The 16,662-nt window shown below is 56.5% G+C and overlaps 1 protein-coding gene across 1 annotated transcript; it reads left to right on the top strand.

The window, feature by feature from the left end:
* Window positions 1-1,950: 1,950 nt before the first annotated feature.
* GRM2 (glutamate metabotropic receptor 2) lies at window positions 1,951-12,803 on the top strand. The gene is made up of 5 exons (XM_044933904.2): window positions 1,951-4,295; window positions 6,741-7,578; window positions 9,063-10,138; window positions 11,815-11,995; window positions 12,222-12,803. The coding sequence occupies exons 1-5, from the start codon at window positions 3,846-3,848 to the stop codon at window positions 12,293-12,295; spliced, it is 2,619 nt and encodes an 872-aa protein (XP_044789839.2). The 5' UTR covers window positions 1,951-3,845; the 3' UTR covers window positions 12,296-12,803.
* Window positions 12,804-16,662: the final 3,859 nt, after the last annotated feature.

The following is a 16,662-nucleotide window of genomic DNA, read 5'->3' as shown; positions in this document are numbered from 1 at the left end:
AAGTGGAAAGCTGTGTGTTTCTCTGTCCATATATAAAGCTGTAGTAGGTCTCTGCAGCTGTGTGTCCATGACTAGCCATATATGTGTGAACATGTCCCTGTGTACAGCTGTGTGTCCACATGTAGAGCTGTGTCCATGTACAGTTGTGTGTGTGCATGTAATGCTGTGTGCGGCCATGTGCACATGTGCAGCTCTTCATGTAAGGCTGGGTGTGTGCGCGCATGTGCATAGCTGGGTGTGTAACTGCATGTCCACGTGCTGCAGCAGGACCGTGTGGCTCGCTCGCTGCAGGCTACACCCCAGGCCACCCGGGCTTGCGCTGTGTTTAAGGCCCGATGTCTTTGGCGTGGCTGCCTTGGTGGGTGGGCTGGGGTTGCTGTGCAGTCCCCTCACCTCAGCACCCCGCTGCTGTCAACCCCTCTGCTCCAGGGACCCGGCCCATCGCTCGCCGACCCCAGGGAGCAGCTGCGCTGAGATAGCCGGAGAGGGTGAGACAGCAGGAAGTGAAGACAGCATATCTGTCTCCGAGGCCTTGTCTGACAGCTCTGCACCCTTATCCTGCTGCCACCTCACCTCCCATTAGCGATGGAGTTTGTGTTTGTTTGGGTTTGATGTGTTGGCCTGTGGCACAGCTGTGTGCTTTCCAGAGCAGTGGGGTGTTGGGCTTCTGTGTCCAGGGAAAAAGCCTGTCCTTCCTCGGTGAGAATCCCCCGAGCCCGCATGTAGCTGTGTGTACCAGAGGCACCTGGGTGTGCTGTGTGCTCACAGGCCTGTGTCCAAGCTGGCCTTGCCTCTCCTGACACCTGTGGAGGAAAGGGCAGCGCCTGGGGAGCACATGTCGAGAGACCCTGTGCAGCTCGCACATGCTAGTTAGCGTGTGTGCAGAGTGGCTCCGGGGCTACATCTCGGTGCAGCACCCCACCTTCCCAAATCCTTCAGTATAGTCTGGCGATGCCGATTACCCCCGGCCCCTACCCAGGGGCATCCTTTCTTACTCCACTGCAGGAGGGAACAAGAGTCAAGAGCGTCTTCTCAGAGCTGTCCCCTCTCTGTGCGGGCTCCAGCTCCTGCTCCCTCCTACACAGCCGCCAGTTTCAGGAGCCTCTTCCCCAGCCCCCTCCCCTCCCAGATCCCCCTGCTGGCCCCAGCTTGTCCCTCAGGGCTGACCCTAAGTCCCTGGGCCTGCAACCCCACCCCCTACCCAAGCTTGGTATCTCTTTGCCATTAATACCTTTTACACATGAGAGTGGAGATTCGTGGAGGGGTCAGGGGAGGTCAGGGTTGGGGGGTGTGGGGGGTATAATGGCTTTAAAGGTCATCTGCAGAAAGGAAGAGAAGGTTCCATCTTCCTCTGACCCTTTCCCCCCTCCCCCAACCCCTTCTCGCTCCATCTCTTCCTTCTAGTGACTCGGCCCCAGCTCTTGGTCGGGGCTGAAGACATGCCCTCACCCCAGCCCTGGCATGTGGACGGGAACGCAGTATGGGAGTGGGTAGGGAGAAGGGACGTGGGGACAGGGAGGCAGCAGGCTAAGCGCTCCCCCTGGATCCCACGTGCCCCATTACCTATCCCCCAGGAGCACCCCACAACCCTAGAGCCAGCCTTCCCGCTCTCACAGATGGAAACCCACAGCACTGTGCACACCCCACTGGGCTAGTGACCTTCCCAGCCGCGTGCCTCATGCTCGCTGGTCTTCTGGGACTCAGTCTGACTCGGGGCGGAGGGGACCCGAGGCACCTGCTCTAGCAGAGGGCAGGAGAGCCCGAGGATTCAGCACCACGCGGCGGACAGCGTCGGGCCGGTGCTCCTGAAGAGCAGGGGAGTGTTGCAGGCGTATGGAAGGAGGCGGAGGCCGGGTTGGGCGCGGGAGATAGGGAGTGGGGAGGGACGGAGGAGGGGTTGGGGGCGGGCCGGGCCCGGGGGCGGGGCGGGCAGCGATAGAAAGCGGCCGGCCGAGCGGGCGGGCAGAGCGCAGAGCTGCCGAGCCAGCGAGCGAGCGAGCCAGCGGGAGCTGGAACCCCATGCCCCGGCTCGCTCCGCTCGGTTTTTCTCCACGCCAGAGCGGGACGCGCAAGGTAGGGTAAGCCGGGTGCTGCTGCGGCCGCCACCGACCGTATCGATCCTGACCCCGAGTCCTGGGGTCCCTCGGGCCCTCGAGTTCCGGGGCGCCCGGGGCAGGGACTGGCCAGGGCATCCAGACAGCGCTAGTCAGGAGCTCCGGGAAGAGGGAAGGCAGCCCCAGGCGTCCCGCCTTTCTTCCCCAAAGATCGCACGCCCTGCATCTTGCTCCCTCGTTCCTCCTACCCCTCCGTCCTTTGGTCAGTCTTTCTGTCTGTGCCTCTGTCTGTCTCAGCCTCTCAGGCTCCATCTCCCCAAATTTTGTGGCCCAGGCTCTCAGGCTGCCCTGCTTCCGAGGTTCTCTCTCCCCTTCAAGGTTCTGTCCCTGTTGGAGCTTTGGTCTCAGCCACCCCTGTGGGAGGATTGTGGTTGACTCGTTTGGACTCGACTCCCATTGGGTCTGTGCCCCGATCTGTGTTGGTCTTCATGCTTACCTCTCTCTCCTGTCTGCCTTCTTGAGCTGCTTCTTTCTGGGGATGCACAGGATCGCAGTTCCTCTGGCCTGGCCCCAGCAGGAGATTAACCCTGGGGTGCCGAGGGGGCCAAATGAAGAGCCCTCGTCTTTGTGGCCAGGACGTGGGGTCCTTGAACTAGTTCTGCCCTTCTTCAGGCTCAGTTTCCCTCTCCTAGCCTTCCCGAGCCCATGCTATTATGAGAGCCTGTGTGGCATGGGTGTCTGGGCGGGCAGCTGGGGCACAAATGATGGGGTGCAGAGTGGAAGAGGGAGGCAGGAGTCTCTGAGGGCCAGGGTGAACAGGGCCCTGAGGCCAAGGATGGGGAGATTGGAGGTGGTGACTTTCTCTGCTTGGTTGTGAATTGAAGAGAAAATGAAGGCAAAGTCTCAAATGGCAGTCTATATACATAGTGCTAAGGTGTCCAAAAGTCTCACCCTGAACCCTGTTCTGAGATTTTGACCAGATGGACTGCCCGCCACCCCTGACACACACACACACACACTCACATCTACTTTCCCTGTTGACCTTAGGACCTGTGGCCACTTCAGTGTCCCTCCCTGGGGCCAGCCTCTCTACCTCGCTGTCTGACTTTCAAGACCCAGAGTCTCTATTTACTTCCTCAGTCAGGGGGAGAGGCTGGGAACCTTGGGTACTCATTTGAGCTTCCCTAGAGTTCGAGACTACCATTTAGAGCTTCTTCCTTCCCTCTTCCCTGGTGGGTTCTCAGCCCTCAATGGCTCCTCTCTGGAAGCCCAAGGATGGGGACTGGACCCCCAAGTTTGTAACTGTGATCTTCTGCTGCAAAGCTGTTGACTTTGGGGTCCTGGGAGGTTTGTGCAGAGTGTTGGACATTCTTCTGGGTCTTCTGTTTTCTGTTTGGGCCTCTACCCTGTGTAGTTCCTCCACCTCTGCTAAATTTAGGATGAGCGCAGAGCTCATCTCCAACCCCAGATCCAGGCAGGGCTGAGGGACAGGCCAAGGGGTGTCCCAGGAGCTTCTCATCCTAGTTAAGGGCACCACCTCTCCCTGGCTCCTCAGTCCCTGGGAAAGAAGTTTGGGGGAAGCAGAGTCAGAAGGGCTAGCCACTCTCAGGTTCCACTTCTCCCTACCTGTTTGTCTGTCTGTCTCTCTCTCTCTGCAGGAGCTGGGTCCCTCCTCATCCTCTTCCTGTCTGTCCTTTCCTGGTCTATTTCCACCTCTCTTTGCTTTTGCTGCTTCTGCCCTCCTCCCCTGGAGGCCCAGGTCTGCCAGACCCATCCATCCCCTCTGGGGCCATGGGATCACTGCTTGGGCTCCTGGCTCTGCTGCTGCTGTGGGGCGCTGTGGCTGAAGGCCCAGCCAAGAAGGTGCTGACCCTGGAAGGGGACCTGGTTCTGGGTGGGCTGTTTCCGGTACATCAGAAGGGTGGCCCAGCAGAGGAGTGTGGTCCTGTCAATGAACATCGCGGCATCCAGCGTCTGGAGGCCATGCTTTTTGCACTGGATCGTATCAACCGTGACCCGAGTCTGCTCCCAGGAGTGCGCCTGGGCGCGCACATACTCGACAGTTGCTCCAAGGACACGCATGCTCTGGAGCAGGCCCTTGACTTTGTGCGTGCCTCACTCAGCCGTGGTGCGGATGGCTCACGCCACATTTGCCCTGACGGCTCTTATGCCACCCACGGTGATGCTCCCACTGCCATTACTGGTGTCATTGGCGGCTCCTACAGCGATGTCTCCATCCAGGTACATGGGGGCTGTTGAAATGGAGGCCGGGCAGGGAAGCCAGAGGGGGTGGGTACCTAGAATTCCAGCTGAGCAGGGACTCTGGGTTACTATGCACTGGAAGAGGACTAGAGGCTTCCTTTGAGCAGCTTTTTAAAGAAGTCTAAGAGAGTACCCCTGTGGAAAAATGGGGGTCAAGTTTTAGAGATTATGCAAGGAAAACATCCCACTTCCAAAACACACACACACATCTGATGTTAAACAGCCCTAAGAAGCTTAATAGCCAGGCCTTTTGTGTCAGAACTCCAGTTTTGAAGCCTGGTTTTCCCACTCACTGTATGACTCTGGGCATTATTTCTCTCTTCTGTAGCTCAGTTTCATCCTTATAAAATGGGACTCATAATGCTTACCACTCTTAGGGGTGTGGTGGTAACTTAATGAGGTAACACATGCAAAGCATGAATCAAGGGGGCTGGCAGATCATAAGGGTGTAATCAATATTAGCTGCTGCTGTTATTAAGCCACTTTAAAGATGAGGAAACTGAGGCTTGAAGAGAGGCAGGCCACAAGTCCAGGTGCTCACAAAGTGGAGACATGAACCTAGGCCTCTCAGCCAAGGACCTTGGGGACTGTAGATCATCACTCCAAGTATTGGAAAGGGGGAGACATAAGCCAAGAGCAATCCAGAGAAGAAAAACAGGGGAGGGGGGCCCCAGAAGGAAGAGAAACAGGATGTGTGTGGAGGTGAGGAGGAGGGTACCCCAGGATCTTCAGTAAGTGCAGGATGACCAGGTGAGTGGGGAGGGACCCAGGCCTTCCCTCCTGTTCTTCCCACAAGGGGTCAGCAGAGGCCACAACTGATGGCCTTTGGCACATCTGGCTGCTGCGGCCCAGGGGGATCCTCCTTGTCCTTGACTGGGTTCCACCTCTTGCCTGGACCCTTACCTGTCTGGTGCCAGCCTAGGCTCCTGGAAGGTCAGACCAGAGCTGGGATTGGTGTTGGGAGTTGCAAGGAGGGCCTTGTCTGGGGGCCTTAGCTGCCTCGAGGAGTTCAGCAGAGGGCACTGCCATCAGAAACCAGGCCGGGACCCCCTGACCCAGAATGCTTATTTAGGAGAGAGGAAGCAGGAGTCTGAACCATGGAGGCAGCTTCTGGCCTGGGGTAGGGAGGGAGGCCTGCTCACACCCCTATTGCAGGGAATGAATTACCGGTTCTGCTGGGCCTGCTACTGGACGTGGTCAGCAGTAGCTTGGACAGGCATGGCTGCACCAGCACCTCCATCTGTAGCCTGGGCTGGGGGCAGGGATGGGGAGGCAGCCTCCCACTGGTGATGTCTTCAGGGGCCTCTGGGGTGATTTCCCAGCAACCCCTCTGCACAATTCTTTTACAAGGTAAATCCTTGTATTTACCTCCAGGAGCCCAGTTACCTCTGCCTCACCCCAAACTGCCTGCCTCCCGCAGCAGGGCCCACAGCTCAGCGTCCATCTGCTTTTTCCTTGTCTGGGTCAAAATAAGGCTCAGTCCTTTATCCTGCAGCTGCACCTGTCTGGAATGGTTCGTCCACATTCCTGCCCTTTCTCTCTTGCCGAAATCCCTATCATTTTCCAGGCAATGTGGCTTCATATACGTCATTATTCTTAATCTGCTCAGCAACCTTGGAAGGCAGGAATGAGAAACTGAGGTTCAGGGAATTTGCTAACTTGCCCAGGGACACAGAGTCAGACAGTACAGGGAAGACACTGACAAACGCCCGAGTAAATGTCTATGTCCCAGCTGCAAACAGAGGACCTGACTCCCTCTTGTGGAACCTGGGCCACACCCTGCTCTCACCTACCATGCCACCAGTTTCTTGGCTGGACCCCACTCTTAGGGGCACATCCCAGGGATCTGAGGGTGAGAGTCTGGCTGCCAGGTAGGGAGGAAGCCTTGTTAATTTCAGGCTCGGGCGTCCAATAGAGACCCACTCTTGGGCTCTCAGGGCTATGGAGCCCTCAAATCTTAGTCTTCCTTCTTTGGGGAGCCTTTTCCTTATCTTTCCATCATCCCATCAGTGTTGACTCTGGGATAGAGAGCTTAAGACCCCTGAGCATCCCAGAGGCCATCCAGTGCCTCCTCCCTGTGCAGCCAACGGATAACCTATCTCCACCCAGAACTTAGGTTTTTCCTTAGCACTCTCCTTTTGCTGCAGCTGTGCATCTGAAGGGAGACAGGGGAGGGGTTCAAGTGTGGCTCAGGACCATGGTGCCTTGGCCCTAGGAAGGGACAGAAAACTTGCTGCCCCCAGGGGGAAGACACATCAAGACAATGTAGGTCTTTGGAGAGAGGGAGACATCATAGATGACCACATGGGCACTTGATCCCAAAGTCTGATAGCTGGGTTGAAGGGCACAGCCGTCTCCAGCATTTGACTTGGCCTCTATCTTTGCCCTCTCAACCACCCCTGCCCCCCGCCCACCCCACTGCAGGTGGCCAACCTCCTGCGGCTATTTCAGATCCCTCAGATCAGCTATGCCTCCACCAGTGCCAAGCTGAGTGATAAGTCCCGCTATGACTACTTTGCCCGCACAGTGCCCCCTGACTTCTTCCAAGCCAAAGCCATGGCTGAGATTCTCCGCTTCTTCAACTGGACCTATGTATCCACCGTGGCATCCGAGGGTGACTATGGCGAGACAGGCATTGAAGCCTTTGAGCTAGAGGCCCGCGCCCGCAACATCTGCGTGGCCACCTCGGAGAAGGTGGGCCGTGCCATGAGCCGCGTGGCCTTCGAGGGCGTGGTGCGAGCCCTGCTGCAGAAGCCCAGTGCCCGTGTGGCTGTCCTGTTCACCCGCTCCGAGGACGCCCGCGAGCTCCTCGCTGCCACCCAGCGCCTCAATGCCAGCTTCATCTGGGTTGCCAGTGATGGCTGGGGGGCCCTGGAGAGCGTGGTGGCAGGCAGCGAGGGTGCTGCTGAAGGCGCCATCACCATAGAGCTGGCTTCCTACCCCATCAGCGACTTTGCCTCCTACTTCCAGAGCCTGGACCCGTGGAACAACAGCCGGAACCCCTGGTTCCGTGAGTTTTGGGAGCAGAGGTTCCGCTGCAGCTTCCGGCAGCAAGACTGTGCAGCTCACTCCCTGCGGGCCATGCCCTTTGAGCAAGAGTCCAAGATCATGTTTGTGGTCAATGCTGTGTATGCCATGGCCCACGCCCTGCACAACATGCATCGTGCCCTCTGCCCCAACACCACCCGCCTCTGTGATGCAATGCGACCCGTCAACGGGCGCCGCCTCTACAAAGACTTCGTGCTCAACGTCAAGTTCGATGGTAATGGTGCCGGCCAGGTCCACCAGGCTGCTGGCTCTCGGAGGGTGAGAGGGAGCAGGCCCTCAGGTTCTAGCACATGGCTAGGAAAATACAGCCCACCGCAAGTCAGGGACTTACCAAAGGGCTGGTGTCAGAATTGGGACAAGGCCAGCCAGGCAGGGAAGTCTCCAACAGGAGCCAGGCCTGAGGTGCCACTTCCTGAGATCCTTCCAGGGAGTAGACATCTGGCCTGGCTCTGCACTGTGAGGGTCTCTGCTTCCTGCTTGGGCCTTGCCTTCTATCTCCTGCCTCTTTATCACGCAGGGAGTAGAATCGGGAGACCTCAAGCCCGTTGTCAGGCAGCAGGATATCAGAGAGTGAAAATAAAGCTGCATCAGGATGACCCTCTATTTTCCAGGAAAATTTCTATTCCTAATCTTGCTTTTCCACTCGAGCTGGCCATGGTCTCTTCAAACCAAAATTTATCTTAATAAAAGTTCCAGCTTCAAGAAAAATAAATGCCACAGAGTCATCACTGTGCTTCAGAAAGAATGACTGCAGGAACAGAGAGAGAGGGTGCCAGGGCTGACAAAGCTTGGAGCTCTGGACCAGGATCAAGAAGAGTAGCAATTCCTATAAGATTGACATTCAGAGTTATGGGAGAGTCAGGCTGGGGGTTAGTGTTGCATTTGGGTCTGATTGGGTTGACATTAGAACAAGGCTAAATTTAGCCCTCTGGGCTAAGTGGAATTTATAGTAGGGCTCAAGTTGGATTTTAAGGACTTTCGAGGACTGGGTAGAAAGAGTAGAGGCTGTGGGGACCTGCATTTGACTCCAGGCTGCACCACTCACCGTGGGGTCTTAAGCATATCATCTGCTAACTTGAACATGGGGTCCCTGCCTTCTCAGCCTGGTTGGGCGATGTGAGGATCACAGGGGGATGGGGTTGGGGAGTGGAGTGATTTGTGAGCTGCCTGCCAAGCACATTCTGGTAAACATCAGTGGTTCCAGGTGACCACTGAGGTTGGGATTCGCTTATGCTGTAATCAGTGTTAGGACTGGTGGGGGGTTGGAGCTGGAGTTATCACTGATGGGATTAAGTAGGACCAGGACTAGACCTAAAGTCGAGTTTAGCTTTTGGGGGTCTCCATGTTAAGTTTGGAGAAAGGGCTGTGGTGTGTTTTGGGATACAGTTGGGGTTTGGGTTGGAAAGTCTAAGACTGGGTTTTGGGAGTCATGGTTGAGTTGGTGTGGGCATTACGTTTGTGGAGATGCCTGAATTTTAAGGCTGGGGTTCTGTTTGGGGCTTGGGGTTGGGGTCTGTTATTTATTTAGGCCTCTCATTTAGAGAAATGGCTGAGGTTAGGCAGGCTTTAGTGCTGGGGTGAGGATCAGAAGGACAAGGACTGACTTCAGCTCTGGGGTTTGGGTTCCATGTTAGGGCTGAGGTCACATCAGGATGACCCACCAATCCAACCCTCTCTTCCTTCCCTCCCCAACCCCAGCCCCCTTCCGCCCAGCTGACACCCACAGCGAGGTCCGCTTCGACCGCTTTGGGGACGGTATTGGTCGCTACAACATCTTCACCTACCTGCGGGCAGGCGGTGGGCGCTATCGCTACCAGAAGGTGGGCTACTGGGCAGAAGGCCTGACCCTGGACACCAGCCTCATCCCCTGGGCCTCACCCTCAGCCGGCCCCCTGCCCGCCTCTCGCTGCAGTGAGCCCTGCCTCCAGAACGAAGTGAAGAGCGTGCAGCCGGGGGAGGTCTGCTGCTGGCTCTGCATTCCCTGCCAGCCCTATGAATACCGGCTGGATGAGTTCACCTGCGCCGACTGTGGCCTGGGCTACTGGCCCAACGCCAGCCTCACCGGCTGCTTTGAGCTGCCCCAGGAATACATCCGCTGGGGCGATGCCTGGGCCGTGGGACCTGTCACCATCGCCTGCCTAGGCGCCCTGGCCACCCTGTTTGTGCTGGGTGTCTTCATAAGGCATAACGCCACCCCTGTGGTCAAGGCCTCGGGCCGAGAGCTCTGCTACATCCTGCTGGGCGGCGTCTTCCTCTGCTACTGCATGACCTTTGTCTTCATCGCCAAGCCATCCACAGCGGTGTGCACCTTACGGCGCCTCGGTTTGGGCACTGCCTTCTCCGTCTGCTACTCAGCTCTGCTCACCAAGACCAACCGCATCGCACGCATCTTTGGTGGGGCCCGGGAGGGAGCCCAGCGGCCGCGCTTCATCAGCCCTGCCTCGCAGGTGGCCATCTGCCTGGCCCTTATCTCGGGCCAGCTGCTCATCGTGGCCACCTGGCTGGTGGTGGAGGCCCCGGGCACAGGCAAGGAGACAGCCCCTGAGCGGCGGGAGGTAGTGACATTGCGCTGTAACCACCGCGATGCAAGCATGCTGGGCTCGCTGGCCTACAATGTGCTCCTTATTGCGCTCTGCACGCTCTATGCCTTCAAGACCCGCAAGTGCCCCGAGAACTTCAATGAGGCCAAGTTCATCGGCTTTACCATGTACACTACTTGCATTATTTGGCTCGCCTTCCTGCCCATCTTCTATGTCACCTCCAGTGACTACCGGGTGAGCGACCTGCTCCAGGGCAGGCTGAGGTGGGGGAGGGGAGCAGAGCAGGACATGGGACCTTCTGTTTCCTGGTACCTCGTTAAGTCTTCTGATAACTCTGAGGCTCCAACAGGTTAAATGCTCACCCAGGAGCTCACAGCTTATGGTGGCCCAGTTGGGACTGGAGGGCAATGTGGGAAGGCTGAGTGGGGCCTAGAAGGAGTCCTGGAACTGAACTCTGCAGTGCAGTCAGGTTGGAATAGGTAGGGTGGGGGTGAGGAGGACAGTCAATATGGAAACTGATCGGAACAGAGGGTCTGCATTGCCCTCCCCTCTGCCTCCCTGCTTGAGTTGCGGTGGGGGGTGTACATGGTGGAAAGGTAGGCAGAGGTGAGAAGGAGGCAGGAATGGGAATGGCAGGGCAGGGCTGTGGAGACAGCAGCCCCAAAGGGTACGATGCTCTGAGGCCCCTTGGAGCTGGGCAGTGTGACGTGGGGCCCCTGGAGCTGTGTGACTCTCGGGTTGAGAGATGAAACTAGGGAAGTCAGGAAAGGTGAAGTAAGGAATGGGAGGTGATCTGGGATGTAGAGTTCGGGAAGGTCAAAGCAGGTGAAAACTGTACCCCAGTTGGTGGCTTCCAAGCAAAATTCCAACTGGCACTGAATGCTCCACGGGTCCGCTCGGCTTCAAGGGACAATGGCTGCTTCACATGGGGCACTCAGGGAAGGCCTCTCTGAGGAGGTGACAGGTGAGGGGCGCTCTGAACAATAAGAGGATAGTCTTGGGTGGTCCTCATGACTCTGGAGTAAATTCTGTGGCTCTCCCCATTTTACAGATGAAGAAATGGAGACTCAGGGAGGTTCAATCCCTTCCCTTAGGTCACTCAGCATGGGAGCATAGAGCAGGGTCTGAGCTGACAATCTTAACAATTAAAGGAGCAGGAAAATCAAGGCCACAGCCCCTGCAAAGGCCCCCTCCCTCAGGACAGAGGTACGGTGGGCAGGGCCAGGGCCAGGGCCAGGGCCAGCTGGGCGTGGCTGCCTGTGCACCTGCTGGACCACCTGCCTGGGCGGTGGAGGCCAGAGCTGGGGAGGGAATCTGCTGTGACTCAGCCTGCATTTGCATATTATTTGCACTTGCATGCCAGTCATAAGTGGCTAAGGACTCAGCCAGGAAGTACACACACCAATCCCAAAGACGCATGCACACACACGTATCCCTACGTTCACACACATGTGCACATACCTGCACAGCTGGCATGCATCCATATCTACCCACCTACACACATCTGTACACATGCATCCTACACTTTCACATACAACTGCACACTCACCAACCCCTGCACACACACCTGCATACAGATACACATGTGATTACATGCCAGCACTCCACGCCTGCACCCCTACACACACACACACATGCCTGCACACACACTCCCATGCATACATGCACCTTGCATGTTCACCCTAACCCCACAGCTAGAACTTTGGTTTTCCTGGAAGACCGTGCACTGAGGCTGATGCTGGGACTGTGCCCAACCTTCCTAAAAATTCTCTGGTGCTTGGCAAATGGACCAAGGCCCAGTGCTGGATGCTTACGGTCCCCCCTGCTCCCTACCCCACCACCCAGGCAGGGTTCCCGGGGCCAGGGCCAGGCCTGTGGGACAGACTCATCCTTGACCTCTCCCACCGCAGGTGCAGACCACCACCATGTGCGTGTCGGTCAGCCTCAGTGGCTCTGTGGTTCTCGGCTGTCTGTTTGCACCCAAGCTGCACATCATCCTGTTTCAGCCGCAAAAGAATGTGGTCAGCCACCGCACGCCCACCAGCCGCTTCGGCAGTGCAGCTGCCAGAGCCAGCTCCAGCCTCGGCCAAGGTCAGCGTCCATCTGTGATAAGCCCCCGCCCCAGCTATCAGCATGGGGGCCACTTCCTGGGTTGCTGAGATTCCTTGGCTGGGGATGGAGTGCCCCCTAGATGAGGCTGAACAGGAGTGGGGTGGGGGGTGGTGGTGAGCTGCTCCCCACAGTCCTGCCTCCCTGATGCCCACCGACTGTGAAGGGACCTCGGGACTAGCCCCAACCTCCAGTTTCCTCTTCCTAGGGTCTGGCTCCCAGTTTGTCCCCACTGTTTGCAACGGCCGCGAGGTGGTGGACTCAACAACATCGTCGCTTTGAGGATCCCCACACTCCTTCCCTGACATGGCTGCTCCCCAGAACCCGGTGCAGACCCGTGTCCAGGGCCAGGAGGAAGATGGCTGGAGCACTGCAATAATCCCAACCCCGTGCCCACCCCCAGAGCCACTTGCGACCCTACTTACTCCAACCCTTTAGAGTCAGATGCCGGGATCCCTGGCCTGGGAGCCTCAATAATGACCACCAACTGCCCTTGTAGCTGTGTTCCCTCCTTGCCAGGCCCAGGACTTGGAAGGGAGCAAGCCAGGGTCCATTCTGCCCTGGAATAGAGTGGCTGAGGACTGCAGGCCCCAATCCCCAATCAGCAAAGGTGCTTCCAGCCCTACCCCTCCCTCTTTCTAGGGCCTTTTAAATTTTTTATATAACTTATTTCGGGATAGGGAGGGGGGTTAAAATAGGGGCTGTCCCTCCCCATGCACAGTAGTCTGTCCTGTGGTTTATTTTGTATTATCTGTAAATGAAGTGTCTTTATTAAAAAAAAAGAAAATCACACTTTGCCTCTGATCCAGGGAGGTCCTTTCATCCCCGCCCCAGCCTCTCAGCCTTCATTTTGCTAGAATTTGCTCACTCTGCTCTGTGCCTGTGCTAGGAGGACCGAATTCCACCTGATGGAGAGACAGAAAATGAATAAGTCATCCTTCCTTGAAAGGAGCTGCCACAGACTGGCCAAAGCACCACTGGGGTGAGGATGGGAGATTTAAATGGATACAAGCTCATCTGGCCGTCTAGGGCAGAACTTGGGCAGTGCGAGCGATGTAGCAGGAGAGGCAGCTGACTGTGATCCTTGGCTCCTGCCTAGCATTTGAGGAACCTCTGGTCAGTGCAGAGCTAGGCTGGACATCTGAGGTGGAGGGAGCCAAGAGGAGGCAAGAGGAGGCTTGAGCATCGTGAGGAAGGAGGAGCTGGGGCAGAGAGGGGAGCTGGAGAGGCCATCTGCTGTTAGTCCGATGAGAGCAGGGAGAAGAGGCCTTTCTCTCTCCCTAAAGGAACTCGCTCAGCTGTTGGATGGTGGTGCCCAGCGTCCTCGGGCAGCCCCCAAGATTGCAGTCTGGAATTTACCAGCAGAGGGCGCTGAGGCACAGGCTCAGCCGCACTGGGCCCCCAAGCAACCGTTGCCCTCATGTGGCCTAGGGGGCTGTGGGCACCCGACTACCACATGAGCTGAGGAACCTCTTTGGGGGAAACCGCAGACTGCGGTATCTCAGAGGGACAAAGTCCTGCACTGGGAGACGGGCAGGCCAAGGACATTTGTTATTTTAAAGTGAATTCTTTTGCATCTATAGACTAGTGAGGCTGTGGGCTAACAGTTTAACTTTGGGCTAACAATTTAAGAAATGAAAACAGAAAACTGAAAAAAGAAAATTGTAGGAGTGGCTTTCCCTCTAGAGCCAATATTTGGGGTGTAGGGATGCCAAATAAAATACAGAATGCCCAGTCAAGTTTGAATGTTAAGTAACCAATGAAAGCTTTTTTTGGTGTGAGTATATCCCATACTAAATATTTTTATTGTTTATCTGACATTCAAATTTAACTGGGCGTCCTGTGTTTCCGGGCTTCCCCAGTGGCTCAGCGGTAAAGAATCTGTCAGCAATAAAGGAGGCGTAGGAGACTCGAGTTCGATCTCTGGGTCGGGAAGATCCCTGGAGGAGGGAATGGTAACTCACTCCAACATACTTGCCTGGAGAATCCCATGGACAGAGGAGCCTGGTGGGCTACAGTCCGTGGGGTCGCAAAGAGTCGGACACGACTTAGCGACTAAACAACAACGAACATGGTTCACAGCTGCTGCTGCTGCTGCTAAGTCGCTTCAGTCGTGTCCGACTCTGTGCGACCCCATAGACGGCAGCCCACCAGGCTCCCCCGTCCCTGGGATTCTCCAGGCAAGAACACTGGAGTGGGTTGCCATTTCCTTCTCCAATGCATGAAAGTGAAAAGTGAAAGGGAAGTCGCTCAGTCGTGTCCGACTCTAGCGACCCCATGGACTGCAGCCCACCAGGCTCCTCCATCCATGGGATTTTCCAGGCAAAAGTACTGGAGTGGGGTGCCATTGCCTTCTCCGGGTTCACAGCTAAAAAGGTACAAACGGGTAGTCAGTGAAGAATCTCCTTCTATCCCTGCTACCCATCCAGAGAGAAGGGCCCAGAGGCCTGGGGATGGGAAAGAAGGGCAGGAGGCGAGTGAAGAATTCCTCAAGTCGGTGCTCAAGTCTGTAGGCCACATCCCTTTCCTTCCCTGGGCCCCTCCTCCCTCCCCTCCCTTGGCATCCCCACTCCACGACAGGTGTCGTAGGCGGAGAATCTCACCTGAGCCCTGCTCCCTTAGACCAGCCAATAGCAGGACTCCGCTCAGGGAGGGGATATGGCGGGGCGAGGTGGAGGCACCGTGTCTGCTCTTAGGGGGACCGAGGCCCCGGCGTCCCTTCGAGGACCCTTCCAATCGGGCAACCCTGTAGAGAGACCCGCGCGGCAGCAAACGAGGGTTACCGCCGGGGCGTGGATCCCGGGGGCGTGGCCCCCGAGAGCAACCCAGTCCCGCCTCCGCCGCGTCGCCATAGGGCGAGGCTGCGTAGGGGCGGGGCCGGCTGCTGGCCGCTGTGGCGGACCGCAGAGAGGGTGGGCTGAACTCCGTGACCGTGCGCGACTGCGAGAAGACGCCAAGGTGCTAGAGGCTGCGCAGCGAACGTCAGTTGCCCGGACGACACGGGGCGGAACCTTCCGGCTCCCGACACCCAGACGGCTTGTGGCGCCAGAGGGCTCTTGAAGGAACCGCGGCAAGGCCACAGCGCGATGTTCCTCACAGTCCGTTTAAGTAAGGCTGCATTTTGTATTTCCACCGAGTTGAACGTCCTGGCGGCTAATTAAATGGTGAATAAGGCAAACCCTGAGGGAAAGCTCCTACGGTTGCAGTCCGTAGCTGCCTGTGAGAATGGTTGGCAGCTTTTTTCTGACGTACCTTGCAACAATGAGAAGTGCAGGAGCGAGCGGCGAGGTTGAAAAGTATCTGACAGAGTTCTTTCCCCCCATTTACAGCGAGTGAGGCGCGAAAATCAGAGTGAGCTTGGGATGGAGACTAGTTGAAGCATAAAGGGCAGCTTTAAATAAGTTCGTTAGCGAAGCTGTGGGGAAGGGGCGGTGTTACATTCTTAACTGTGTACCTGAAATGTTCCTATTCTTTAGTCTGCCTCATGACCCAGTCACCCGCTAGGGGGAGGTGTGTGTGTGTGTGTGTTTAATGGAGGGGATTTTAAAATTTAATTAAATTAATTAATTTTACCACACTGGGTCTTGGTTGTTGCTCTGGCTCTTTCTAATTGAGGGGTAGCTGGGGCTACTCCTCGTTGCAGTGCCCGGGCTGATGGCGGTGGCTTCTCTTGTTGGGAAGCACAGGCTTTAGGGAGCGCGGGCTTCAGTAGTTGCGGCTCCCGGGCTTCGTTGCACGGTGGTGTGAGGGATCTTCCGGGATCAGGAATCGAACCTGTCTCTTGCATTGGCAGATGGATTTTTTTTTAATTATTTATTATTATTATTATTATTGGCCGTGGTTGGTTTTTGTTGCTGCGCGGGTTTCTCTAGTTGCGCCAGAGGCGAGCCGGGGCTACTCTGCGCTGAGGCACGCAGGATTCTCAGTGCGGTGGCTTCTTGTTGCGGACAACAGGCTCTAGACTCACGGGTTTAGTTGCTCCGCGGCATGTGGGATTTTCCCGGACCAGGGATGGAACCCGTGTCTCCTCTATTGGCAGGGAGATTCTTAACCACTGGACCACCAGGAAAGTCCTGGAGGGAAATTTCTTGCGGTTAACTGTAGGTAGCCGTCAGCCTGTCTGGGTGGACTTGGATCTCTGTCAACACGGGGCTTGGGTGAGGGTGGTTCAAGCCACTCTGCTCGCTGCTCCTCCCGGTACGGGGTAGGGAGGCAGTGAACCCTCCGCAGAGGCAGATCCTTGAGAGAATATGGCAACTCAAGAAGTTAGTGATGTATTGATAGCAGAGGTGTTGGGGACAAAAAGTAGAGCTAAGGGGATGACGCACAGCCTGGAAGAAGATTCAAGCTCTTCCCCTGGCCAAATTGTGTCAGAAGTTTGCCGCAGAGCTCCTTTCAGGTCAGAGCTCTCTGTCCATTCCTCCGGCTTCACTGTGGCTGCTCTCACTTCAGCTCCTGGGGGCGGGGGTCGTGAGAAGTAGGGGGGAAAGGAAGGGACACTGAGGGTCTGAAAAAAAAAAAATGTGTCCACCCCCAACCTCCTACAGAAAAAGGGAAGGAGCCTCCCATTCCTACCCTTGTGGGTCAGCGATGGCATTTTCTCAGTCTAGGGAAGAGGGGCTAGAACTGGGGAAAGCAGGGCAAGGAGA

Source organism: Bubalus bubalis, chromosome 21 (genome assembly GCF_019923935.1).
Source record: "Bubalus bubalis isolate 160015118507 breed Murrah chromosome 21, NDDB_SH_1, whole genome shotgun sequence".
NCBI classification, from domain to species: domain Eukaryota; kingdom Metazoa; phylum Chordata; class Mammalia; order Artiodactyla; family Bovidae; genus Bubalus; species Bubalus bubalis.
The sequence above is the reverse complement of the archived record's forward strand: the minus strand, read 5'-3'. Positions and strand labels throughout refer to the sequence as shown.

Excerpts from the sequence above, each read along its gene's own strand:
- GRM2 (XM_044933904.2), top strand. The coding sequence starts at position 3,846 with ATGGGATCACTGCTTGGGCTCCTGGCTCTGCTGCTGCTGTGGGGCGCT. Across the intron at positions 4,296-6,740 it reads ACAGCGATGTCTCCATCCAG|GTGGCCAACCTCCTGCGGCT; the intron begins GTACATGGGGGC and ends ACCCCACTGCAG. Across the intron at positions 11,996-12,221 it reads CAGCTCCAGCCTCGGCCAAG|GGTCTGGCTCCCAGTTTGTC; the intron begins GTCAGCGTCCAT and ends TCCTCTTCCTAG.